Source organism: Alosa pseudoharengus, unplaced genomic scaffold, assembly GCF_046254945.1.
Source record: "Alosa pseudoharengus isolate Yale_2024_CS ecotype anadromous, Long Island Sound unplaced genomic scaffold, YU_APseudo_1.1 YU_APseudo_1.1_scf_7, whole genome shotgun sequence".
Classification (NCBI taxonomy): domain Eukaryota; kingdom Metazoa; phylum Chordata; class Actinopteri; order Clupeiformes; family Clupeidae; genus Alosa; species Alosa pseudoharengus.
In genome coordinates, this window is record NW_027468859.1 from 38,537,091 (window position 1) to 38,563,636 (window position 26,546).

At 41.5% G+C, this 26,546-nt stretch overlaps 1 protein-coding gene across 2 annotated transcripts in view; it reads right to left on the reverse strand.

Moving 5' to 3' along the window:
• Nucleotides 1-2,106: 2,106 nt before the first annotated feature.
• col12a1b (collagen, type XII, alpha 1b) overlaps nucleotides 2,107-26,546 on the reverse strand; it is a 71,507-nt gene continuing 47,067 nt past the window's right edge. The window contains exons 46-76 of one of the 2 annotated variants that reach the window (XM_076273147.1): nucleotides 26,381-26,510; nucleotides 25,826-25,968; nucleotides 25,300-25,429; nucleotides 24,554-24,673; nucleotides 24,226-24,372; nucleotides 24,009-24,125; nucleotides 22,679-22,831; nucleotides 22,492-22,566; nucleotides 21,708-21,847; nucleotides 21,480-21,603; nucleotides 21,125-21,268; nucleotides 20,436-20,600; nucleotides 20,318-20,356; nucleotides 20,064-20,202; nucleotides 18,760-18,902; nucleotides 18,168-18,277; nucleotides 13,076-13,234; nucleotides 12,596-12,673; nucleotides 10,563-10,649; nucleotides 10,239-10,292; nucleotides 9,898-9,993; nucleotides 9,153-9,206; nucleotides 7,762-7,815; nucleotides 7,609-7,662; nucleotides 7,358-7,429; nucleotides 6,776-6,811; nucleotides 6,608-6,674; nucleotides 6,104-6,289; nucleotides 5,361-5,438; nucleotides 4,509-4,679; nucleotides 2,107-3,168 (exon numbers count right to left, since the gene is read on the reverse strand). In XM_076273147.1, the coding sequence (XP_076129262.1) occupies nucleotides 3,056-3,168; nucleotides 4,509-4,679; nucleotides 5,361-5,438; nucleotides 6,104-6,289; nucleotides 6,608-6,674; nucleotides 6,776-6,811; nucleotides 7,358-7,429; nucleotides 7,609-7,662; nucleotides 7,762-7,815; nucleotides 9,153-9,206; nucleotides 9,898-9,993; nucleotides 10,239-10,292; nucleotides 10,563-10,649; nucleotides 12,596-12,673; nucleotides 13,076-13,234; nucleotides 18,168-18,277; nucleotides 18,760-18,902; nucleotides 20,064-20,202; nucleotides 20,318-20,356; nucleotides 20,436-20,600; nucleotides 21,125-21,268; nucleotides 21,480-21,603; nucleotides 21,708-21,847; nucleotides 22,492-22,566; nucleotides 22,679-22,831; nucleotides 24,009-24,125; nucleotides 24,226-24,372; nucleotides 24,554-24,673; nucleotides 25,300-25,429; nucleotides 25,826-25,968; nucleotides 26,381-26,510 (3,378 nt within the window). In that variant the 3' untranslated portion in view covers nucleotides 2,107-3,055. Of the gene's footprint in view, nucleotides 3,169-3,301; nucleotides 4,244-4,508; nucleotides 4,680-5,360; nucleotides 5,439-6,103; nucleotides 6,290-6,607; nucleotides 6,675-6,775; nucleotides 6,812-7,357; nucleotides 7,430-7,608; nucleotides 7,663-7,761; nucleotides 7,816-9,152; nucleotides 9,207-9,897; nucleotides 9,994-10,238; nucleotides 10,293-10,562; nucleotides 10,650-12,595; nucleotides 12,674-13,075; nucleotides 13,235-18,167; nucleotides 18,278-18,759; nucleotides 18,903-20,063; nucleotides 20,203-20,317; nucleotides 20,357-20,435; nucleotides 20,601-21,124; nucleotides 21,269-21,479; nucleotides 21,604-21,707; nucleotides 21,848-22,491; nucleotides 22,567-22,678; nucleotides 22,832-24,008; nucleotides 24,126-24,225; nucleotides 24,373-24,553; nucleotides 24,674-25,299; nucleotides 25,430-25,825; nucleotides 25,969-26,380; nucleotides 26,511-26,546 lie in introns of those variants that run through there. The other variant, XM_076273146.1, reaches the window with a different exon arrangement.

Sequence of the window (26,546 nt, forward strand, 5' to 3'; positions counted from 1 at the left end):
CATCTTAGGCAGCTGCAATAGCCTCCACCCTAAAGCAACACTTATTAATGGCATTACATACTTGGAACCCATCGTTCCACAGAGGACTTAACTGCTTTTTGCAGAGATTTTGACTGGAACACACATTAGTTTCAAAGCAGGTTTACAGAATAGAATTTATTACCATCATACCAGCTCTTTGTCGGCATCATCTGTTAACAAGAACTTGTGTGATAGTACTTGTATCATGCACTGCAGGAACACATTTTTAAACTGATGTCTTGATGGGGGGGGGGGGGGCTCTGCTACATACAGTACAGTAGATTAGAGGTCTGCACTCCCACGGTAGACCAGCGGGTCCCGACGCAAAAGAGTGCGGCGCGGGACAACTTTTGAAAGCTCTTTGCGGGAGTGGGCGGGATGAGAGAGGTGCGTTAATGGGTGCAGGACAAACCGATGATTCACTGCACTCCCGCAAATGAAATATGTGCGTAAAATTAAATATGGAAACGATTAAAGTAGTGTTCATAACTATAGTTCAGCTGGATGTTCTGTTAGGCAGCATTAAAAAACGGGGTTTAAGCATAACTGACGGATAGCAGGCCTATAGCCTATATTGTCGTTTACGTGGGTTCAATTTGTTCCTGCTGCTCATTGTCAAAACTCGATACCAAGAAACTGACATCTGGAGTCTTTCTCAGGTGTGCTCCTTTCGTGAGACAGAAAGAAAAACTGAATAGGCCATCCCTCCTGCATGCGGGCGGGAGCGGGACATCATGTTACAGATGCGAGCGGGAGCGGGACTAAAAATGGCACATTAATGCAGGCGGGTGCGGGACAGAATATTGCGGGAGCGGGCGGGCGCGGGACTGAAAAATCAATCCCGCGCAGACCCACAGTAGATTATTCTGCAGCAGGTTCGTATTTAGTACTCAGGTCTACATCCTTTGGACCAGCAGTAATTTTCTAGCATATCCCTCTGACTTTGAAGTTGCTTTACTCTCACCCTTTCTTGATTGATATGCTTTGGATTTTTTTACCAGCATCAAAGAGAGGAGTCTCCAGTTCCGACATACTTTTGTGGGGAAAGGCCACTTTTGGGTGGGACTTCAAAGCAATGTAACAACGATAAGAAATGGTGTGTGGTACAGACAGCCCAACACACTTTTGGGCATCCCTTTTGAATTAGACTCCAGATCTGTGGAGATGAGAAATGCCAGAATCACTACGAGTAATAAAATGTGCCTTTACACCATCTGGGAATGCCCTAAGGAATGTCATCTACAGTGTATAAACAAGAAGAATCCTTGTGTTTCAAGTAAATCTAGGCAGCATTTAAATGACATAACAACTGTTTGGTTGTAAATCACTATGTCCCTCTACAGTGTCCTGTAATCATGGTCATCTAAATAGTAATTTATCACTTCACACTACAAAGAGACAAAATAAAAATAGTATCTTAAAGAGATCCAAATAAATAGATGCTACAATAACGAGCTGAGAAGTAGTTTTGAGAAACATAAAACGCCTTTTACAAACTCTGGATTCCTGAGGGTATTTTAGGTTAAGTGGGCTTGTTTGTTTGGCCTACATATTTGGCCAAAGTCTTCAGATGAGATGGTAATGGCACACTTTGTGGTTCATTCTTTTCCTAAACTATTCAGCCGGTTTATAACCACCTGCACCTTGCTTACACAAAATACCACCCTGTATACAAGCCTCCTCATAGTCTGATACAGGGCCATTACTCTTGTGAAGCAAGTTTGTCTTACTCTACCCATGAATGCCCCCTGAATGATGGGTTCACCACACAATTTTGTATTAGTTCAGATGATGGCCTAGACAACTGCACTGTCCCTGAACTTGTACTTTCTTTGTAGCATAGTCCAGATACATTTATAAGTGTGTCAGTGGTGTCACTGAGGGTGTGGTTGGATTCATAGTTATTATTGTAATGATTGCCAAATTAAATTTTTTACTAAAACAATAAACCTTTCTATCAAGATCTATCAATGGCTTTGCCTAGATGTGAATGAAACACCTTGTCATACCCTTAAAACAGCAAAAAACGTCATGCAAAATATCTATTTCTTTTTTGTGGAAAAACATATAAATATGGACTCTGTCTTTATATTTTCAGTAGTTTTATTGAAAAATGCCTCTTCGGTTTCAGAAATAAATAAGAAAATAAGGCTGTGGAATTCACAATCTGCAGTTTAAAACATAAAGCAGCAATACCATAGTTATACCATATCCATAGTTTTGCACACACATGTCAACTGCATGAGATAATGATAAAACAACAATGACAACAACTATATTCAGATAAAAAAAAAATCAACCAAAAAAAAAAACAAGGACAAAACAAATGGAAAACTTACTAAATATACACCACAGACATGCAATTCCACCTTTAGTAAAATCTGCTGTGACTTGATATAATAAAACTGATAAATATTAAGTCTAAAATAACAAAAGGAAGTCATGTTTAATTGATGTATGAAAAAGTGAGAAACGGATCAGCTGATGCTGTGGTGTGACCATGACTCCAGTGGCAGAGTATGACGTATGACTGTGAAATTGCAACATAACAATGTAGACAACTATAACGAGGCATTTATGATGAGCTGTAATTATGATTGTATAAACACAGTGTCATCCCATTGCGCTGTTTCTATACATTTGCTTTCAACCAATATGTTTTCAAATGCAGCCTGTTTGTTAAATGCAACAGCTATCCTCCGATGATTGAGACATGATGCGGGTATGTTACATAGTAATGGCACATAGTTACTTGAAATAGGAAAACAAAAAGATCACAGATCAAGAAAAAAATGGAAAAAAAGTTTCCTTTGGTTTGCTCACCTTCCCTTCTGATTTGATTTGTTTTCATGTGTGCACTCACTGAACGTGAAGGTATGGACTAATAGGCCAAGAGAAAGAGAGAGCAGGAAGCCCTTATGATGTCAAGTGTGCATATCCCTTCACAGTTACATGTCTGAGAGTGACTACAACAAACACATAATTATATATATAATTTATACATAAAAATTGAGTTCAGAACATCGTCCGCTTCTTATGGTGATATCCTCTTTGATCCCTTCCTTGATAGAGACCTCTTTCGACGCCGTGAAACATCATATTCCTCTTCTTCAGGTATGGGGACTACCTGTGGTTCTGCTTCGGGTTCTCCTTGAAAATATTGTTGGCCAGATGAGCATGGCTGAGATCTTAGACTGTTTCGACATGCAGGTTCATTATTTATTTTGTTAACACCAGTCTTATGGACTGACCATAGCGTGGGCTTGGCTGTGGCCATGTGTTCTCAGCTACAGATTTCAAAGGCACCGACAGAAAGGAATTGTAAACATTTCAGTGCATTTGTGCATCTCAGCTGTACTGAAAAGACTACGCTGTAATATAAGGGAAAGAGTCTAAGAGTTGTAATTACTACACTTTTCTGTCATTCTTTTTGAAAACATTCACAGAAATTAAGTGAAGTTAGAAATTGTACCATCAGCCTATGCATGCATATGGAAATGCATTGCTACACCTAACAATAGACAGATTTACAGCTAGTGCTTAAACAAAAAGAAATACTACATGAAAAATGGAAAAGGTAAACTTTCGGAATTGTCATTGTGCACATACAGGTAAATTTTTAGGAAAAGGGAATGTTTAAAACCTCCAGGGTCACATGTACAAAAAGCATGTGCTTCATCTTGGCCCTGAGCAAATTGTATGGGAATACTTAAGGCACAGTTACATAAAACAGAGAGAGGCATTCGTGTTGGCATTCAGCAAGCAACAGGGTACAAGGCACAAGCTTACTACAGGTGTTAAACTAATTTTAGTGTGTTTCATTTACAAGGCACAATTAGTTTATTTACAGGTACCACCTCACAGTTAACAGGTTAAAAAATTATTCTCGTCTTGGCCACCATGTTAGTAAAAATCTTTGTTGTTTGCTTTGTGGTCATGCTCCTTCACCCGACAGAAGTGGTTTGTCTGTTCGCCGATTTGGCTTCAAGATGCAAACAGGCTACTACGTTGTTGCCATCACCGTTGCTTGTCTGTTTCTAGTAGTTGTAAATTGTTGTTAGTACCAGTCCACTTGTTATGCTCTTTGTTGTTTTTTGCTTTTTTTTGGTATTTAGTGGGTTCAATGTTCTTGAATCAGTTCGTTGGTGGTTAGAAACAGGTGTCTCTCAGGATTTCAAAGTGAAAGCAGCACGGGTGATTTTAAAGGTTTACTATGGTGATCCTGAAACAGGTCAGAGATGTCAAAAATGTTAGATGTCACCATGTAACCAGTGCTTTTTCTTTTCAAACATATACAGCGAACTATACATTGCTCCCCTAATTATGCGTTACCATAGAAGTTACTCTTAGTAGTTTGCATCTACTATATGCTATTGATTATTCAAAAGACTACGTCCATGCATTGTTTATGACATGCCATCTATGTTAAGGGGGGGGGGGTTGCTAACACCATCATGCACCCTTCAGTTATACATAGGAGGACATACCTCTGTATCCCTGTCCATTGTATGGAATTCCGACGCACTGGGAGGAGTCGCAGTAGCCAGGGGGGCCAGGTGGGCCTCTCACCCCAGGGACGCCATTGCGGCCAGGGGATCCACGAGTCCCGGCAGGGCCTGGAGGTCCGGGAGGTCCAGTTCTGGAGTCACCTTGTGGTCCTAATGGAAAGATGTGCAACAGTGTTCAGAGGGGCGGCTTTGTGGTGGGCTCTTAAACTATTTTTTTTGTTTGGGCCAGACACAATATTTAGCATGATTAACAGTGTAGGAAATATATTGCAGAATATTTGATGCCAGGAGTTGCGAGCTTCACAGATGTGAGGGCTGACATCACTGCCAGCTGGCATGTAAACAGAAGAACGTATAAGATCACAGGTGCTACAGGTTGAAGGTTTTTCCTTCATATTTCATTTTTGACCCTTAACGATCTTAAAATGTCCAGCTACTTGACCTAGCTACTTTATCTCCTGTCAAGGTTGACTTGACAGAAATAAATTAGTGTGAAGACCTTCTGGTCCCTACTAACACTGCTGGGACAGCTGTGATGGACTACTGTGTAGGCCTGGAGGAAGTGTAGTTAAGAAGTGTAGTCTAACTCTGTCAGAGGAACAGGTAACCTTTCCACCCTCATGTCAGGAGCAAGCATCAGAAGATGAGAGTCCATGGAAACATGGGGGGGAAATCCATGTGATTGTAAACGATGCTTAAATCCACTGAATCGCTGAAGTTCTACTTGTGGTCGCGTGCTTCTGTTGATGCCTTATGTGGGACACAGCAATTTTGCACGGAGCCACGCAGGAGTATTTTGGCTTGAAGGATTGCTCTTGAATCTAAACTTACCAGGTGGTCCAGGTTGTCCCCTCTGCCCCCTTTGTCCAACTCCAGGATTGCCTCTGTCTCCCTTCTCTCCAGGTACTCCTGTTTAGGCAAACACCCAACCACACACACACACACACACGCATAGGAAACAGAAGACTTAACCACTGGGACCCACATCAGCATGCACACATTGCAGAAAAACATGTTTCCAAAACCAGGGAAGATTGGAAGGATTGATATATGGAAAGACAAAGGACAATTGAAAGATTGCGTCAAAGCTTCCAACAGGATATTTTGGAAAGGATTTGATTCAAAACAGGTTAAATCAAAAGAGTTGTTAGTTGTTAGACAGACAAGCAAAACCACAGACATGGAATTTTAACTTGCTGCCTTAAGCAGTAACTACCATTGGGATGCAAAGAACCAATGTAACAAAATGGCTTGCCTTGCTTGGGGACTTTAACTGTGGTCAGCATGCATAAGACATCAAAAGTAGAGAAATAACCACTCAGCAGGCTTCAGGAGTTCATAGATCAAAGCATGCTCATCAAATCAAACAAGCAACAACACATGGGTGGTCTGTAACTCTCATAAAAATCTCATAAAGTAGCGATCAGTGCAACATGCCACTACAGTAATCATAATCAACCGAATTGCAAACTTGCCACCTCTGGTTTTCGCATGGATATATTTCCCCCAGACAACAGCACAGCTGGCATGCAGAGAAAGAAGAAAGAAGTAATGGCAATGAATTGGTCAAGCACCTCTTTCTCCCTGATTTCCAGGTAATCCAGGGTTTCCGGGGAAGCCGTTTCTGCCTATTCTTCCGGGCTCTCCGCGAGGGCCTTGAGGTCCGGCAGGTCCAGGTGGACCTGATGGTCCAGGATTGTTGCTACGGTAACCGCTGGGAATCTGCTGTTTTATGAGATCATCGACACGACTCATCTGACCTTGAAAGCAATGAGGCAAATGACATTATTAGCACTACAAATAACACCACAATCCAAGTGAAGGAACTTTAGAAAAGGATTCAGGCTTATTGAAGTAGTCGTATACTGCACACCTGCAATGAAAATAACATCAATCTATATATTCTTTTACACACTTTGTTTTTTACGTAATTGTCAAGATTAAGGTGATGGTTTCTTTTCTGTTCAAAAGTTTTTAAAAGAAGTAAAAAGTAAAAAGTTTAAAAGAATAAAACTCATTGGTCCTCACAATTTACTGCAAGCATGTGTTTTTCATTACAAAAAGAATGACATTCTTACTGTTCACTAGTGCTTCGCAGACTTGTCTGGCAATGGATCTCATCATGCCTTGGGAGGCAATATCACCCTACAAATGAAGAAAGTGAATCGTGTTAGTGTTGAGCACAAAGCAAGAAAGGTTCCTTCATTCACAGGCCATTTCTTGCGCAAATTGAAAACATCACTCACTCTGTCGCCCTTGTCTCCTTTCACCCCTGTGGCTCCCTGCAACACAACAAATATTAGTAACAGAACCGGCAGACATCCGCACCATTAAATGAGTCTTTGTCCTCCAAAACACTAGCATTAGGCAAATTCAACTTCAGCCGCAAATCTAGCCCGAGGACGGCAGCTATGTAATAGTAAGTGTGTCTCCAGTGTGCGGTTGCCACCATGTGATTATGTGGACACTTTTACCCCAGATGACCAGAAGGACAGTAATGCAAAGTCATGTAGTTAACATTATCCAACCAGGAAAATGACCTTGCATGCAATGGCAATGTTGAGTAATAGTTTGGCATTTAAATTTACATGTATTAATTTGGCAGAAGTTTTTATCCAAAGCGACTTACAGCAGTGGTCACATTATTTCATTTCAACCAAGGAGGAACACACCATAACTGATGCAGCCAGTCTATCAGCGGAGGCCTGAGAGAAGCACCTGCCATTTGTGGATAAAGCTGCCCACTCCTACTCCTACTAGACTGTACACTTCTGCTACTAGAGGCTGACTGAGCACAAACAAATACACGTGAAGCTGACTGTACTTACAGGACTACCATTTTCACCCTGCTTTCCAGTATTTCCCATGGGGCCTTGAACTCCGGGCGGCCCAGGAGGTCCCTAGAACAACACAAACGTTCAGTCCAACCAAAAAAAGAAAGCAGAGTACAACAGCAGAAACAAGCACAACCAGTAAATGCAATCACTAACTGGGGGCTGGCAAATGTATGCAAAGAAATACTAGTGAACATTAGTGTTTAGTGCCTAGTTTTGGTAGCAAAATAACAATAACAACACACCATTGGTCCTGGTGGACCTCTAGGTCCGGCTGATCCTTCTTTGCCATTGGGTCCCTGTGTAAAAAAAAGTATAGAATGAGTAGGAGTAATGGTGAATTCACTCACATGTACAGTGCAATTATTTGTTTTATAGGGAATGGCAATAGAACTCACTCTTGGTCCAGCTGGTCCAATTGGGCCAATACCACCAGCAGGTCCAGGTGGGCCCTGGGAAACAAAAGAGGGAAAAACAATCCAATTTAGTACCAGTTTTCTAACGACTCCCATCAACACAGGTCACCAACCACAAACTCCATGGTCGTTTCACTGAGGACCCCCTGTACATGTCAAACAGTAAATCTCCTTTTCAGCTCTCATTTACTCCAAAAAAACTCACTCACTTCACATTTTTATAGTCAGTCCTCTTGCAGCTTTGATGCTTTGGCATAAGATTTACTGGGAACATAATATATTCCAGATCCGTTTTATTGGCTTTTATAAACCTGGGCTGCTCACTCTGCAAGTCATTAAATGGATGTTGCTATGACATCTGCTCCAGAGTCGTCACCTGCAAGTACTACCCTTTATTTATTCGGATGTTGGCTTTACTACACTTCAAATATCAGAACATTTATTAATCCACACGTTGAGCCTGGCCATAAGTGACCTAATGTATAAATTGAGCAACAGCAATGTAAGCACTTAACTTTTGTTCAGAAGGTGTGTTTTAGAAATGCCAACAATTGCGCTGCAACAGTTGTGAACTACTTGTACTGTGTAGTAATTGTTTGAACAAGTAGTTTGAGATGTAGAAATAAATATTTGTTCAAAAGGCTAACGCAAGCCTTTCGTCAGTGAATTTAATCAAAAGTTTCTGAAGATTAAAGATTACAAAATTGAGCAGAATTAATATAGTTACCGTATATAAAACACAACTCGCATGACATCATGGAACCCTTTGATCTGTGTACCCATGTTATTTTGGGATGTATATTGGGGATGCAATAGTAACACAGTGATGTAAGTGCGCACTGTCTGTGAACCCTGTAATTTGAGGTCACCGCTGTATGATTACAACCATTCTTTTATTTACTCATTTATTTATTCAGCATTTATTTGAGGTCCAATTGAAGGTCTTGTAGATGACGCATGAGATGTGTGCCAAGCCTCTGTATCCTATACTGCAACATGAGTGCTCGCTTATCTGATCCTTTTCATTGTGTTTCAGGTCTCCATCTGCCTAAATATTGAGCAGCAAGAGAAAAACATCTGAGGAGATCAAAGAATTTGGTATGTTGCCATGTCATATGCAAAATAATCCACATAGGGATCCACATATGCATTGCAGTGATTTGTTTTAGACTGGGCTAAAGTGCAGCTCAGCAGAGATTAAATCTAATGTTATGATGTTGTGGGTTTCATACTCCTTCTAAGTCCTGTTCGCCTGAAATATTACTCAAGTCTTGCCATATGGTTTAGATCCAGACCGGTAGCATCTAGTCTACTCAATGGATGATACCCAGTTTCCTGTTCAAAACCACAAACAACTTTCCTGGCCAACTTACTTTCTGTCCAGGTAGTCCTGAATCACCAGCATCTCCTTTTGGTCCAGGACGGCCCTTAAGTAAAATAAACCAGAACAAACATTTTTGTTCCACATTCATCAACTGTCAGTGAAGAATTCAGCTGTTTTGGCCTGGAGAATCAATATAGTCACTGGTTTTGAGTTGGAAGAGTAATGATATACCTATTTAATTGTTAAATTTCACTGTCTTTATACATGCATACGATTTCTACCATGTCAAAAGCATACTACATTGGTGTAAGGCCTATGGACATGCAGCCGTAAACAGTAACCCTCCTGGTGCAGAACCTTATGTCTTAAGACCAAACACAACCAACCAAAGCAGAAGAGAGATATTCTGAGTACTGTGTTTCTAAGGTGTTCTAAATTATTCTGCCACTTCTTGCATTCTCTGACAGAGCAGCTCGCCCACACTGTGTACTGTAAGCAGTTTCTTTTATGAGGAGGAAACTGCGGCAGATTTATGCAGACACATAAAGATTAGGTGGTCTAAGGGGCTCGAGATATCAAATGTACGTTCCCAGACATGGTGGAATGTATGCTGCAAAGCTCACTGCCACAGTTGCCTCTACTTTCAGCATAACAAACAACCAAGCTGAGGCCTGAGATTAAGGTGCTGAGAGGTAGAGGGAAATTTATGGGTAGCTACTGAAAGCTGGCGACACTCTAAGACAGTGACATGAAATGGGGAAGGTTCAGGAGAGAAAGGGGGCGCACAAACTCACAGCTTCGCCAGGAATAGACATTCCGCTAGGTCCTTGTGGCCCGGGAAGACCCATAGGTCCGGTCTGACCCATTTCTCCAGGTGGTCCCATTGGACCCTATTGATACACCACAGGAGGAAGTATTTGATTTAAGATGGAAGTGTACAGCAAATCAGCAAAAGTAGGTTTTACATGGTTTAGCTCTCAGAAAAAAAAGTATTTCTGGATAGCTGTACCACAGATGCTTTTTGAAGCCTTCATCGTAAACCAAGCATCTAATCTACAACCATAGCATGTCTGTATATCTGAATAATACAATGAATTAAAAAGCAGAGGAATGGAATCAATATTGTGATACTAACCGCAGGACCAGTCTCTCCTCTCTCGCCCCTTGGACCTTTGCTTCCTGGGGCACCCTGCAAATAAGGAAGTACCGTCAATCTGAATGTTGTGACAGCAATGAACTGAAGATGACCTGCCCCCTACAGTAGCACAAACTTTCCAGCCCATATGAGCATCGAGCCATGCTGCTGGTGGCTGGCAGTCATGACGTTTTCTACTCCATAGTTTTTCGACTGTCTCCTTGGGCACTGTCAGATTCATGTCGGCCCCTGTGCACTTCCGTCTATAAATTTCAGGGGATGTTTTGGAAAAGCGGGAGATTAAGTTTCTCATGATGATCTTACCACAGGCCCCTGTGGTCCCTGAACTCCTGTGCTCTCAGTGGTGCATGTGCAGGCGTTGGGGAGAGCTGGGCACTTGGACTCATCACGCTGAGACAGGAAGTAGAGAAGAGGGAGAAAAACAGTGGTTAGCTAAGATCTAAGGCATGTAATTTGCCTCAGAGACAGATAAGAGGAAGTGTGATCCCTGGGCTCTTTAGTAATACTACAGGGAGCACTATTCCACATTAGAGGTCTACATGCTATCCATTGATAGAATAGGTTAATTAATGTTTTTAATATATACATATACAGTATATAAACACAAAACATACTGAGGTGAATAAATGTACATGCAAATATCTCTGCAGATATACCACATCAAAAGAAGTCGTAAAAGCAATGTCTGCAGGACCAGATGTCTTGGAAATATCTCAGAATAAAAGAGCGGATAACATTAGACAGCAACACCAGCCATGATATTGATAGGTCCTTTAACAACCTTTTTCAGTTGTAACATGGGGTTAGACCATTGGGTTAACAGCCTCTCACAGCCAGGGCCAGTACAGTATGTTACAAGCACTATAAAATGTGCACAAAGATGTGTTGTTGCCAGCACCCTGACAGTCGCGCTTTGTTTTTGGTGTTTGCTAACGTGTTTTGCTGTATGAGACAGAAGGGGTATATATCCACCTCTGGGTGCTTTTGGCTTTGGCAAACACTTGAATCCATCTGATGTTGAAGCTGGGTCTTTGTATTCTTTGTTTGTTTGTTAGGAATCCATCAATTCAAAATGCCTGTAAGCTAACACAGCTAGCACTCAAAAATTATGTTCTTGACCATGAGCTAAGGATGTCAGTCTCTCTGGAGTGATTTCACATTTATGCAACTCCATTTTATGACTTTGTGAATATCAGAAAACAACATACACTACAACAACTGCATTGTTTTTTGTTTTGTTTTGATCAGGGCAGCAGTTTTCAGATTACATTATGTGCTTACATAATTGCAAGGGTTCTCCAATGTTTTCTCAGTTAGCCTTTTAAAATGATATCAGATAAGTAAACAGAATGTGCCATTGGAACATTGGATGAATGGTTGCTGATAATGGGCAATGTATATATTGCATTAAAGATCAGTCATCGAGAACCCTTTTGCTATTTTTGTAAGCACATAATGAAATCTGAAAACTGCTGCCCTGATTAAAAAGAACAATCCAACTGATCTCAGCTGGTATTCTGTCTATAATGGAGTGGAATGAAAAACTAAGTGACCCCAAACTTTTGACCGGTAGTGTAACTTCCAATTCCACAATGAATGTGGTTGAAAACCAAAAGAAAACAAAACAAAGGCCCACAAAACATATACAACCAATTAATTAGCTATTGCTATTGTTCTGTATGCTGTATAGTGGTAGTCTGTAAAGAGATGTTTTGGCATGCATAGGTTATCTGTGTCACTTAAAGGAACCGTATGTAAGAAAAATATTTCAATCTATCATAAAATGGCCCTGATATGTCACTAGACATTAAGAAATCATGTTCATTTCAAATACTTATATCACTGACAACAGTAGTCCGGCCAGGATATTGTCATTTAAAAAGTGAAGTTGCAGCCCTCAACTGATGTTGATGTTGTGTTTTGTCATGTCATGTTGTGTTTTGGCCTGATGCGCCACCCTCCACCTATCTACTAATCACGTCAGTAGTGTTTCACCATCCGGGTTGGCAACCTCGAGTCAGGGGGGAGGGGGAGGGGATACACCGCTCTTCAGTATTTTGAAAGTGATTGCAGTACCAGTTTTGGCCACAATCTTACATATGGTTCCTTTAAGATTTGTAGACCCACATACATCCAAAACATGAGTAAAAGAACACACAATGACACTATGATTCACACATCAACACATGCAGTAACACATATGTACATGCCACCCCCTACCCCAACACACACTCCAAACACAGAGGTGAATGCTAAATGGCTACAGGAAAGCAGAGGTGTCAGTGTCATACTGTTAACCCTCCCCACAGTTAAGGTGTCTGTCAGGAGGGTCTTACCATGGACGGAAGGTCACAACATCTGTCTCTGCTTGTCCAGGCAAGGCTGCAGATAATGTCAAACATCTGGAGCTGGAACTGTGCAACAAAAATGAAAACAAATGTTACATATGTCAGTTATGTAGGCTTTGTATATCAAAATAGTAAACAGGCCAAAAAAGGACAAAGTACTGCATCTGATATGGGCAATTCACTGGCACATCCACACTTCTTCACAGCATTCCAACATCAAAAGATCTGTATGCCTTTTTTTCTGGCATTTTAATATTCATCCTTGGGTTTACCAACATTTAACCATCACAGCAACATAAATTAGTATCAATAAAGTTTAGCAATGTAGCTAAACACAAATCATGATATTTATGTAGAATGTATGGTTGTGTTGAAGTGGTCAGCTTATTTTACCTGGTGTAGGTGCATCTATTAGATCCGTTTTATTTGTCCCCGTTATAGCATAGCATAGCCCCAAATAGAACTTACGGTTGCTGATTCTCCTTTCTGGCCAATGGATTTTGACATTTTGCCAAGCACTTGATAGCCATCCGCAGATGTGTTTCCAGCTTCCTTAATCTCTTTCTCAGCCACCTCCTGGCAGTCCACGTTCATTTTGACACTCTTGGAGGAGACCAAGAAGTGAATCTGGAAAGAGAGGAATTCGAGTAGTTATGCATGGTCTGATTCTGAAGCACAAACTTTAAAAAAAAAGAGCTGTGTGTCTGCTTCATATCCTGTTTTCTGCAAGTCATTAGGCTAAGTAGGTAGTTTCCCAAATGCCTACTAATACAATGACTTCTCATGCTAAAAACTCCCACGAAGAGACTGTTCTTGAAAAAAGATAAGAATATCCAAATGTGCATTAACCATATATGCCTGTGAAATAAATCTGAATTTGGGGAGGAGGGATGAGGACAATACAAGTCCTCAAATCCTCCATAAAAGTGAATCTTCTCATCAGCAATAAGCTATTTCTCAAGCTAGAATGTCATGACAGACTGACCACATGTCATTAGTAAGTTAGTGCTGGCGGGGAGACTGTAGGAAAGCCCTGTGTCAGCTGTGTTCTTGAGTATCCTTCTGTACTTTCAAAGCACATCTCAACCACCATTTTGAAAGCATAGCTTCTGCTTTGATTTACATAAGTTGCTAGTAACGCTTTTTCCATACTTGTTAGCGGTGGGACTGCTATGTGGTGCATGAGTCACTTTTACTCCATGGAATCAGTGTACATACAGTATGATGGTATTTCCTAGTCGGCATGGTTACACCACATCTTGTGATGGTGATGTTCTGTGGTGTACCAAGAGGTACTGTTTCTCACTGTCTCTTGTCCATTTGCTTTCAAAGCCACTTACTGTCAAGGGTTCAACAGCAACATAAGTATTACATTCTTCCACAGCAAGCTAATGCTACTGCACAAAGCTACTAGAGTAGTCTCAAAAACTTGGCAGATGCACACAACTCTGCGGTCAACATCCTTGGATCGTACTACTGTGTTTTAGCTGACCACCGGTAGAGGAAACTCAAACCTTTGGGAGTCTGGATTCACTACAAAACATGGCATGCTCCTTCCATGCTTACAGATATGCTCAGCTGTTTTTTTCACAAGTTGAAGTAAGGTGAGGGCAAGCTACACTGACAGGGTTCTGTTAACTTATTAATTCAGCACATAAAACTGCTCAAGAGCCCATTCCCAGACTTACTTGTTTACCACAATGAATGAACCCAGATACAGCATGCAATAAATCATATGGCAACAATATCCTGCATGGAAAAAACTCCATTGATCCAATAAATCAAGCAACCAACAACCAAATCAAGGCAACAATAAATATCTTCTTACATGTTGTACTATACAGCATTCATTTATGCCATTGTTATGCTGATGTGCTGACACTGATGTACTAGTCCACTGAAATGCTTTCCTCTTTTCCTTATCAATCTGTTTCCTATTCATTCCCTAAGTTGTATACCTGCAAATTTGGAAACAGTCACCCATTTTTTGTCTCCGTCCAAAAATTTGTTTGGATTCTCTTGTGCACAGATGGTGAGCTCACAGATGTTAAGGGTTTTCCCTGACCACGTGCCAGAATTCGAGCCTCTGACATTGTCACTCCTGCATTTGACTACTTACATTCACTCAGAGTGTGCAGATACTGTTCACCGCAAGCGCCAACTCTGTCTCCAGGAACTGATTGTAAAGGCCATTCAGGAATTCAACTCTTATTCTCTTGATGTAACGTCAACTCAACCCACTCTCCTCACTACGCCCCCATAGGCTGGAAATTTGTTAGCCTTTAATAGCAGCTCCTTAAGAAACCCTATGTAGAGGGCATCTAAGGACAGTTACTGCCTTACCGTCTCAGATAGATCTCTCTGAGAATGACAGGATTCTATTTTACTATTATTTCAGCATCAAAATCCACAAGAGGGTCTAAGTTATTAGAACAAAATTCCACCACGTCTGCACTGAGGGGGATGAGTGGCTGAGCTGTCTTATCATAACCAAGACAAGTGAAAAGCCTTGGGAGCTTTTTCCGACTGCAGCCAAGCACACATACTCACTAAATCAGAGGCTTCTGCTCTTTCCCCAGACCAACCTCAGTCAATCCAATGCACACCACACACACTGTGTGTCAGAAAATAAAAGTGAAAGTAAAAAAAAACTTCCAACACATCCATCAAATTAGGGAGTAAGCATTAACATTTTCTGCTTGACAGTCTAATTCATGTTTTTTTATTCAGACCAAACTGGCAGGAGCGAGTGGTTTCCGTAAAATCCTGTGAATAATAATAATAACTAGATGTACCGCAGAGTGGTACAAAATATGACCTCCGCCCAGTCCAGCACATTTTTTCCACAAAAATAAATCACGCTGAAAGGCATATATGATTCTAACTGTCTCACTAAATTGCATTATCCACACTCCATTCTCACTGGTATCTGCTAGACAACAAGTACCAAAACATGATTAGTTCATAGATTTTACATGTAAAATCAATTTTATACAACGCCACCCCCATCTTGCCTGTTCATAATTCTGAGAAATCAGAATAGGTCCTCCTAAACACTATATGGTTCTCGAGATATTCACAGAAAACTGTGTCTGCCCTACCCTCCTTTCGGGGGTCCAGTCCAGCGGGGGGCTACAGATCAAAACGAAAAACGATGGTTCCATGCTATCTATGTGGGGTTACATGCCCACCAAGTTTCGTGTACCCCGGTCTTTCAGTGTCTCGGGAATCCTTGTTGGTGTACGGTCACTAAATGTACACATAAATTATTTTATTGTAAGGCCCCCCATGAACGAAAGTCCACGAAACTTGGCATGCATTCGGAGGGTGTCATAATGATCCTACACTTTCAATTTTGTGCAGTTTTGACTATGTGAGCCAGAGATATTGTGATGAAAACACCTAATGTTTTGCTTTTTAATTTTTAACTAGGTGGCGCTATACATGAAATAAGTGGTAATCGGATAGGTTGACATGGCCCCTTAAGACCAACATACAAAAAAGGTGGACCTCCTAGGCCCTACGGTTCTCGAGATATTCACAGAAAACTGTCTCCGGCCACCTACAGGCCAGTTGGTGTATAGTAACATAAATTAATTTATTGTGTGGCCCCCCATGAACGGAATTCCACGAAACTTGGCGTGCATTCAGAGGGTGTCATAATGTTCCAAACTTGCAGTTTTGACTATGTTAGGTCACAGATACCTGCGATACAACACCGCGCTATACATGAAATGAGTGGTTATGGAATGGGTTGACATGGCCCTTTGAGATCAACATACAAAAAAAACAGGCTCAGTCCAGCGGGTGAGCTACAGATCAAAATGAAAAAAGGTGGTTCCATGCTATCCATGTGGGGTTACATGCCCACCAAGTTTCGTGTACCCCGGTCTTACAGTGTCCCGGGAATCCTTGACGGAAATTTGGACATGCGAAAAAAAAAATCTGACTTAACCTATATGACCGCCGCTTCGCTGCGCGGCGGTCATAATAAATTTAGATCTAAGAAAAATGTAAATGCATCTTTACTGGCCCTCCGTTCTCACTTTTTGAGAATTCTTCACTATAACAGAGCTTTCAGTAGAGAAAGCTGTTAACACTGCATGCACCCAGTGTAGCACTTGGGTCCTGTTCTGGAGGTGACATGGCTAAGTGGTGGTGCTTGGCCAGGAGACGTTTCAGGGGGGAGGGAGCAAGCGGTCTCCTGAGTAGGGTAAGCCTGGCTGTGACAGCCTTGTTCAGAGCCGGGAGCTGAGCTGGGTCGATACAGCGTATACACAAACGCTGGGAGGTAAACCACAAAAAATGATCTACCGCACCCCTTGAGCTAACCGCAAGTATTCCCCCTGTGGTCAACTACCACAAGCAGCAGACGCAAGCCAGGGGGGTGACACACAGTGACAAAGCCAATAGAGAGGGAGAGGGAGAGAGAGAGAGAGAGAGAGAGAGAGAGAGAGAGAGAGAGAGAGAGAGAATGAGTAAGAAGGTAAGTGACTGGGGGAAGTGAGAAAGGGAGTGAAAGAAAGCAAAAAAAGAATAACTCCCCCCTGCCTGGCATTCTTCTGCCTCTCTGATGTAATTGTTTAATAGCTAAAGCAGTGACCCAACATTTTCCAGCCTTCTGCGCCAGCAGCAACTGCAGCTCCTTTTAATGGCCTACCCTAAAAGGACTTATGGATTCTTGTGAAAGAGTGCGATAAAAGACATACACACAGCCTCATGTAAATGATTGTGTCCCATAGCCTTGTTCTGTCTCCTATTGTTGTTTTTTTTGTATTTTTTACTGTTGCCCACTTCCATCCTCCTTGATTAGATGATAGGGCCTTTTAGCACACCTCATAAAGATTCTCAGTATGGCTTCTATTATATTTGCTCTTTTTGGCAGTGACTTACGAAAACCTCGTTTGGTTGCAAAACATTCTCAAAGAGCGTAGACTCTGGAGTCCAGCCCTGTACTTGAGCGAGTCTAGCCCGGGTCTGGCCCGAGTCTGCACTGGATCAGAGTGCACATTTTCCTTTCTCTATCTAAATTGTTCAATTTGGTTAATGGACATTAAATTACAGATGATATTTTGAAAATGTAAACTGTCTGTCAGTGGATGATTGCTGTTCACAATTGAACAATGTTTTGTTGGTGTCCATATGTGTGTACACACATGCTATTCCAGATGAACTGAACTCCAAGCAATTATACAACTATTAGTGCAACTCCTCTTTCAACTCCTGTCCTAAACAAACAACAGACTCATAAACGTCCTTATTATGCATATTAATGGGATATCACAAATTTATCTATAATACACTTTAAACAAACACACCCTTTACTAAACTTCTAAGACCAAATAGTCTCCATAGGCCACCTGTTACATAACATAGCTGCTCATTCCAAAAACTGCATTAGAGACAGAAACTCTCCTGTAACAACTCAATATTTGGTATGTCAAGTATTCTGAGTATCACCATACCACCCTTTGTTCGCTAGATCCCAGGCTTTATATACAATCCATCCAGCTTATGTGAATTTGGAAAATGGAAGACAAAAAAATCCAAAGCTGTTTACCTTATGGAAGCTACCATGGAAGATTCTCTTCACTTGATCATTATCGAATGTGGCTCTTTGGATCTCCCCACGGGTGTCCTTGTTATAAAATGATATTGTTTGGCTGGAAGCTAGATGGAGAAGGAGTGTGGAAGAGCGAGAGATGGGAGAGAAAGGGGAAACAGTTTTTGTTGTTGTTTTTCAGACAGCACGCCAAACAACTGATTAGGCACAGTGTCACGCAAAAGTCTACGAAACTAGAAACAGAACCAACAGATTCCACCAGCAAGCAATTATGAGTGTGGTAAACAGACAGAGATGTGTGAAACCTGCATCTCTCCACAACACTACCACATTCAAAGCTGTTTGTGAATAGGACCTGGCTGAGTCGTGGATGGAGAATATGCATACCCACGTTTAACTACCACAAAACACCAGAGATTGCCCCGAGGGATTGGACCCGTTCAAGAGTTCTTTCTGAAGAGAGCTCCCAAACAAGAAAGAGAAAAATCTCATAAAACCACAGCTGCTGGACAGTTGCTCACTTTTCTTTTCTATTCTTCTACTGTCTTGCCATTCCCAGAAAATGGTGAGTATGTGACGGCAGACTTACGATTAATCGTGACTCCAGTTTCAGGCTTGTCGTTCTTGTCCGACACTTGCCAAATGTCGAAAGCCTCTTTGGGGGAGTCGGGAAGGAGTCGGAACATTAGGATGATTGTGTATCCTGGTGGGAGGCCATCAGGATGGATGTCTCTGTGAAGGAATTTCAGCATAAATATCAGCTCACTAAGGTATAACACAGCATAGCAGCATGGTATGTTATAAACATTAGGGTCTGGTGTCTTAATGGTCACCTCACAAAGTCCACCCTTGTATAAAACCTTAAGAAATAATTTCTGAGGATATCTGATATGCTGACCTGCCTTGTAAAATGGCTCTCTAACTACAAAAGGCAGACCCAGGAAGGCTTTGAACTACATGGTTGTTGATGGGGGTCCTCATTTGCAAAGGCAAGTAGAAGTGAAGTAGATATGTGCCCCAAGGCTAGCTATATATTTTTACAAATGTCATGACCTGTTAGCTTAGCCAATCACTTTTGAGTTATCAGAGTGTTGTAAATCCATTGACCTAGTTTAGATGGCAGTGAGCTTTCACTGTCTGTCTGGGCAAGACAGATCATGTCAGCTACGCCAGCCAGAAGGAGACTCAGCCTTTCCCAGGAAAGTCAGAGCGATCAATCCAAAGTCATTGCATGAGATCATGCTCGAGCCATTCACATACATGCACACACACCGTATACAATTAAATTCGGCTGCCAGGCGTAACAGTTTCCAAGAGAGACATTTCCTGCTGTTTCCACCATTGTGGTGCTCCAAGGGTAATCAGTCAATGAAAGTCTCATGCAAAGTGAAACAGACGTCATTAATCATTAAGCACCAACAAGAGGATAATTACTCCACGGAGCATTGTTTAGGCACATATCTATCACAGCGAAATTGACCCAAACAGTGAAATGCTTTATTTGCTCCTAAAAGAGGATTAGCTCACTTTCAGATTACATAAAACCTCTTGGAGTTCACCTTGGACAGCAATTTGATCTACAGGCTGCAAAGTCTTGATAAGTGCTCTCTAGTTTACCTTCAAAACAGTAATTTTACTGACACAAGCAGGCATTTATGAAACCAGTATGAAACTAGTTTGAATGCCACCAGTTTCACAAGCCAAAAAGAAAAGACTGCTTTCTCTTACATTTTTTTTCCATATTTGTGCAGTACAAGATAGTACAGCCTTTTAATCTAACCTAATTTTTAGGTGGCAGATTTCAGCGCAGAAGTTTGTTTACATCTATGCAGATGTCACAGCTACATATCAACAGAGCAAAACAGATCCCATGTGTGGAAGCCCAAAACTTACGAAGATGGCTGAGTTAGGTAAGCATTCTTGTGGAGTCTATAGGCAGTGTAACTGTTGAAGGAGCCTGATTCCATGGAGACACCATTGATGGAACCATACGTCCTGTCAGTTATGTTGAAGGCCTCAAGCATTCTGAAGCCTAAAATAAAACAAACGGAAATATATGATTAAGAAAAACACCTGAGAGCACGGGATCACTCATGTTTCCATGTGAATTTGTTTGTGGACAAAAAAAGATGATTAAGGGACAGCACCTGGTGATGTGAACCCATTCAGGAAGATCAAAGGACAAGCTGTAGGTAAAAAAAAAATATATCAGTATATTGATTTTGACCTGGACATAAAGATGTCATACAGGGGATAAAATCTTACACGACGTGGCTGTTTCACAAATGAAGGTCACAAGATTGTCATGGATTGTTGCAAAAGCATCAAAGTCATCCACAATGAAGACATGTCGTTCACTGGGCTTGCTGCCAATATTCTGAAGTTCCACAAAGTCCACGTCTGCAACTCCGACGACAAACACACTGTACCCTGATGGGAAAGGAGACAACATTAAGTATATAAGTAAGTATATAAGTATATATACAGTTTTGATCCCGTGAGGGAAATTTGGTCTCAATCCCAATATCCCAATCCGTGAATTAGTGAAACACACACAGCACACAGTGAGGTGGAGCACACACTAATCCCGGCGCAGTGAGCTGCCTGCATCAACAGCGGCGCTCGGGGAGCAGTGAGGGGTTAGGTCCCTTGCTCAAGGGCACTTCAGCCGTGCCTACTGGTCGGGGTTCGAACCGGCAACCAGCTACAGGTCCGAAGTGCTAACCAGTAGGCCACGGCTGCCCGTAACATTATTACACAGTCAGCTAGAGGTCATTCCTGACATGTTAACACCAAAATCTTGATAAAAAAAAACTGCAGTTTGCTTTGATACTAATTTTGCACTGAAGCTGTCATTTTGATACAAAAAGGCATTATACTGTATGTCTCACACTAAAGAGAATATCTCCAACTATCAGACAACTACCACAACAATTGAGCTTTATTTATCTTACCAGAATGCTGTAGTTTGGCTGCATTCTTTGTTACGTCATCTTGGGAGCGTCCATCTGTGACTGCTACTACCACTTTAGGAACATTTCTTCTCATTCCATTATCTGAAGTGAAGACTTTCTCATGCACATGTTTCAGAGCAACTCCTGCGAAACAAGCAAAAACACAAATTCCTCTGATTGAAAGGTCATTTTCAGAAAGTTCATCCAACAAACTTCCACTCTACGTCATGATGTCTTGTAACATTTGCAACATTTTGCAACATATGGGTTAGTTTTCTGATCTTATCCACAGGGAGGTGTGACTGGAAATCATGACACTTAGATCAATGAATATTTGGATGACAGTGAAGGTTACCTGTTTTAGTGTTTCCTCCCTTGTATTTAATAAGCTGGAGCGCAGCCAGAGCCATGCCCTTGTCGCTGTAAGTGTTCAGCCTGAACTCGTTCTGGGCGTCATCACTGTACTGTACAACTGACACCTGTAACCATGGAAATATGTAGAGAAGTTCAGAGAATCAGTTTTCTCAGTCAAAACTGAACTGTCTTGATGGAAGCAGCAATATGATTTTACTGGGACACATACCTGCATTCCTGATGGGCCGATGACATCAAAAGCTCCAATCATGTTGAAGACGAACTTCACCACCTTGTTAAAGCTCTCCTCTCCGATACTCCACGAACCATCAATAAGGAAGACTACATCAGCTTTGGCGCCTTTGCAAACTGGTAGAAAAAAAAATTAAGTGTGGCATAATCTGGCACGGTTTATTCTTTGAAACAAGCGTGAGGACAAACACAACGTTTGATCTGAATTAGTCCGCTTCTTGACAAACAACAAAAAGGTCGTTGGAATCTCACAAACAAACTGACATGCTGAACCTATGCATACCAATTACTGGTTTAATTGATCACATTTTCAATAAAAAAGCGAGTCACATTTGGTGACCAGAAGGTCTGAAAATAAACTGCCTTTAATGACTTATTTTCTTCCCGTCTGTATCACTTGAGTTGGTGGAAATGCAAGATAATGTCTACCTCATGTGAGCGGCACACCAAGTGAACCCCCTGATATCCTCTCAACACTTACATTTTTGAACATGACCAATGACCATATGTAACATGTTTTTATCCTGACTCATTAGAATGATCTGTTTGAGTTTTGCTCAAATAAAAGCATGCCCTGAGACAAAAGCATATGGAGTGTTAACCAGGAGTAAAGTATATCATTAAATGTGCAGAGGCTAATGCCAAGTTAACACCTCTCTGGTGGTGTTCAAGATCAGATCAATTCTCATAATCTAACTATGTACTATAGGTTAAACAGTTTTTCTTGTTAATGACTCGGACTTGGATATGTTTGAGCTTACCTGCCCAGCCAGGTGGAATCGTGGGGGGAGGGGGAGGAGTAGGTGGCAATGTTGGAACAGGTGTTGGCTTGACCACTGTAAGACAAACAAACAAATAAATAAATACAGGTACAGGTAAATAAATACAGGTTTAGCTCTGGCTCACCAAACGATTCTAGCATATTGTGAGAAGATATAACCCACTCACATGTGCGTTCTTTCACACTGACTCCAGGGCCCTCCAGGTTGGGGGTTTGGACGAACACAGTAGCGCCGTACAGGGAGTCTGGAGACAGGCCATCAAAGCAGTACTGACTTTGAGCAGCTGTGATGGTGATTTCCTGCTGACCCTTGGCTGCGGCTGAAAAAAAAACCACAATAAATGTTACATTCTTGTTTGCTCTGACGGTGCTACAAGTAAACTTCTCACAATGTTCATCTAATGTTTTAAATTATTAAAGTATTAAGATTTAAGGAGACAAAAAAACAACTGTTTAACTAGTCCAAGCAAATTGAAAGGCTTTGATGGTACAGTGTGCCTACTGTATGTCATCTTAAACTAAGACCAACTTATTTAAAGCTCAACTAAACATGTAGTTATCAACCCAAATACTAATAGATTTCATAAAATGCTACATGTAATCCCGATGTTCACAGCTGATATGCTACTTGTGATATTTTAGGAACAGGTTCAGCAGACTAAAATCTAACTAAATAGACCAAAATATCCATCTTGTCAGTATGGTGGTACTGAGAACATGAGTGCAGTACAGTACATCAAACAGTTAAGTAAATCCTACTTAAATCCTTGCCAAAGCATATTTTCTATATGCAATAAACATAACCACACTACCAATCTGAGTCAGTTGGCTGATTTTCACCCACTGGTGAAGTCTTCACTAAACATGCAGATCTTTCTCCTCCTGAGAACATGATTAAGCTAGCAGCTGCATTCCCACTAAACTATACAAAAAGCTCTTAATTTGGTAAACTGTCACTGCCTGAAGTGTAATCACTACCATGTTCTCAGCACTTAAAAGATGGTGCTTCCTGTTTTTAAGAGTTGCAACTCAAATGTATGTGCCGATATGAAACAGATGGGTTCAAAGCCAGACGCTAATTACAAAGTTCTAATCCCCTTGGTTAATTAAAAACTTGGTGGTCGGATGTATTCAAAATGTTACACATCCGTCTCTGAGGTATAAACACAAACTCAGCTTAAAACAAACAACGCTTTAACAAAGCTAGACGGAGCAACCAATACAATGGCATTCCAATGGACTGAGATGTAGCAGGATTACTTGAGGTAGTTGGCAATGCACCACACAGACCACAACACTCATGAAACTGTTGCTTATAGATTTGTTTCGTTTTGGGATAACAAACAGAAAGTTATTGACTGTGTTTGCCATTCTATTCCACTCTGCCTGTGTAAGGTCTATGACCAAAAAAAAACTATTTCACAGATCTGAGTGTGCAGATTTTTCATTTGTACTGGCATTCTATTTTTGAAATACAGATGTGTCTGTCAGACTTACGATCAAGAGGGTTCAACTTTATCCTGTAAGACGTTGCAGCACGATGTGGCGTCCATTTAATGCAGAATTTGTCATAACCAACGTTGTAGGTCTCAAGATTGGTGACATTCAAGTACACTGCAAAAAAAAAGAGAAAATAGCAGATATATACATCAATTTGCCTTTTTTTTATTCTAGAACCCAAGAGATACGTGCTGAAGGCTCTAGACACACTTACATGTGGTTCCTTGTCCAATGAGAGCCCCGCTCACGCCAGCGTCATACTGAGCATAGACTTTTACATCATAGGTCGTGCCAGGGAGCAGGTTCCGCAATGTGTAGGAAGTGACATCACCAACAAAGACCTCCAATGAGTCATCTTTACCTGAATATGCAAAAGAAATGTTTTCATTAACATTGAACATTACACAGACCATTTTATTTCCTCGCCATCTCACTTATCAGCAGTAGAAAAAAAAAGTAAATAGTAGGATTCATGTCACAACACTCACAGAAAACAATACTAAACCAACCTATTTCACAGGAAACTATGTCAGAAAGCTCACCTGCAGGCTGGTAGACTAGTTTGTAGCCCAGTACAGGAGCAGCCACAGGGTCCCACGCCACACGGAATCGGGTATACCATTCATCCGAGACGCGGAGGTTACGAGGATCCAGGAGACCAACTGTGAGAGGGGGACGACAAGAAGGCAACAACACTGGATTAGTCATGCTGCTTAGTCCAGAAAAACACACAAGAGCGCGCCATGTCCTGTCTCGAGAAACTGACCCAAGAACTCCTCATGACCAGCCCTGGGAAAGGCTGCCTCATCGTGGGCCTAAGAATGGCTGCTTCTCCTCTTCTGTGTTTACAGGGCTATTATGGGTAATACGGGTGTTTAGATTGGGGTTTTATTTTCTCCTGGTCTTGCTGAGGTAGCTGGGTCGTGGGCAGCTGCAACATAATGTTTTTCCGCCGCCCTCGCCCGAATCCCTGCTCTTGTTCTCAGTACCTCATACAGGCTGCCCTGGCACAGGACCGTCTCGGTCGAAGCCAAGATATAAGGTTTCTATTGTTTGTGTAACTCAGAGTAATGCAGGCCAGTAACTGAGGCGTACCAGCTGAACTACTGTGGATTCCTGGTGCCTTTAAACCCTACATGGCCAAAGCATGCCAGTGCCTCTTTATATATATATGAAGAGATCGTCCTACTACAGAGACAATCTTCTTAATCTACCTGAAAGAACATGATACCTGTCAGCCATACAAATCAAGCAAAAGGTTAGCCAAGTTCTCCAGATGTGTTCGCACCTGTGCGTCCAGTTCCAACAAGAGAACCGCCAGGGCCATCTCCATAAATGGCCTCCACTGTGATGTTGTAAGGGGTGTCGGGGTGGAGGTTCTGCAGGATGGCATTGTTTCTGTTTCCAGGGACAACAGCCTGTGAGAGACAAAGGACAGATATTGATTTGTTTAATTAAAGCTCAGTATTCCTATAAGGACAAGCTCTCCTGTGGTTTTACTGCCTATGACAAAGATCCCTTTTTTTCAAGGAAAAAGCACAATCAAGAATGAGGAAACCATTATGGAGCGTTCCCTGTCTCATTAGAGCTAGGAAGATTTGGACAAATTACTTTTTTATTTCAGTGGATGACCCCAGCGCAGCTGCTCACGTTCCTGATTTTATCCATTTACGCCTATTAGCTAGCTTTCCCAGGAATCGGAATCGGTGCCCGACCTTCCAGAAAATGAGTACCGTAAGTTCTTCTTAATGACCTCACATGCATAAGTAAATGAATCCTCATCTGTGTGTTGTTTTAATTAAAATGATACTCACAAACTCTGTGATTGGGTCTCCCGTGAGAGGTGCATAGGAGATCTTGTACTGCATGACTGGTCCCTCAGCATGATCCCAGCCGATGCTCAGGGTGCTGGTGGTTGCGTCAAACACTCGCAGATTCCTGGGCCCACCACGAGGCACTAAAAATGTCAAATCATATAGACATCATATTTATGACAAATGATCAAAAAATCTACAACACATCCAATGAAGCCAATACATAATCAAGATATGTGTATTACACATGTATAACATGTCTATAACATATCTTACAATAAAAACACGTTAAACTACAGAGGCCCATATATCTTTGACATATATATGACAGTGGTTTACTATTACTTGATTTGGTGGCTACACGTGAACTTAATATGGTGTCATCAAAACAGTTCTTGTTTGCAGTTCATCAGTTCTGGGATGGTTTATCAGGACCAGCCAAGAGTAATTACAAAGTTGCGTTGGGCCTGGTGTGTGTGTGGGTTTTTCTACTAGCTGTATATATTGCAGCGACTGCTTACAACTCATTTATACATTAACGACAAGTGAACCCACATGTTTTGCCATTATCCTGGGCAGAAGGTCCATCTCCATCAGCATAGACAGGAATAACTGTCACAGAGTACGGGGTGTCTGGAACAAGCTGATCCAAGAAGGCATTTTGGGTACTTCCGGGAACCAGGACCTGAGTAGATAAGGACCACAAACTCATGTCATCTGT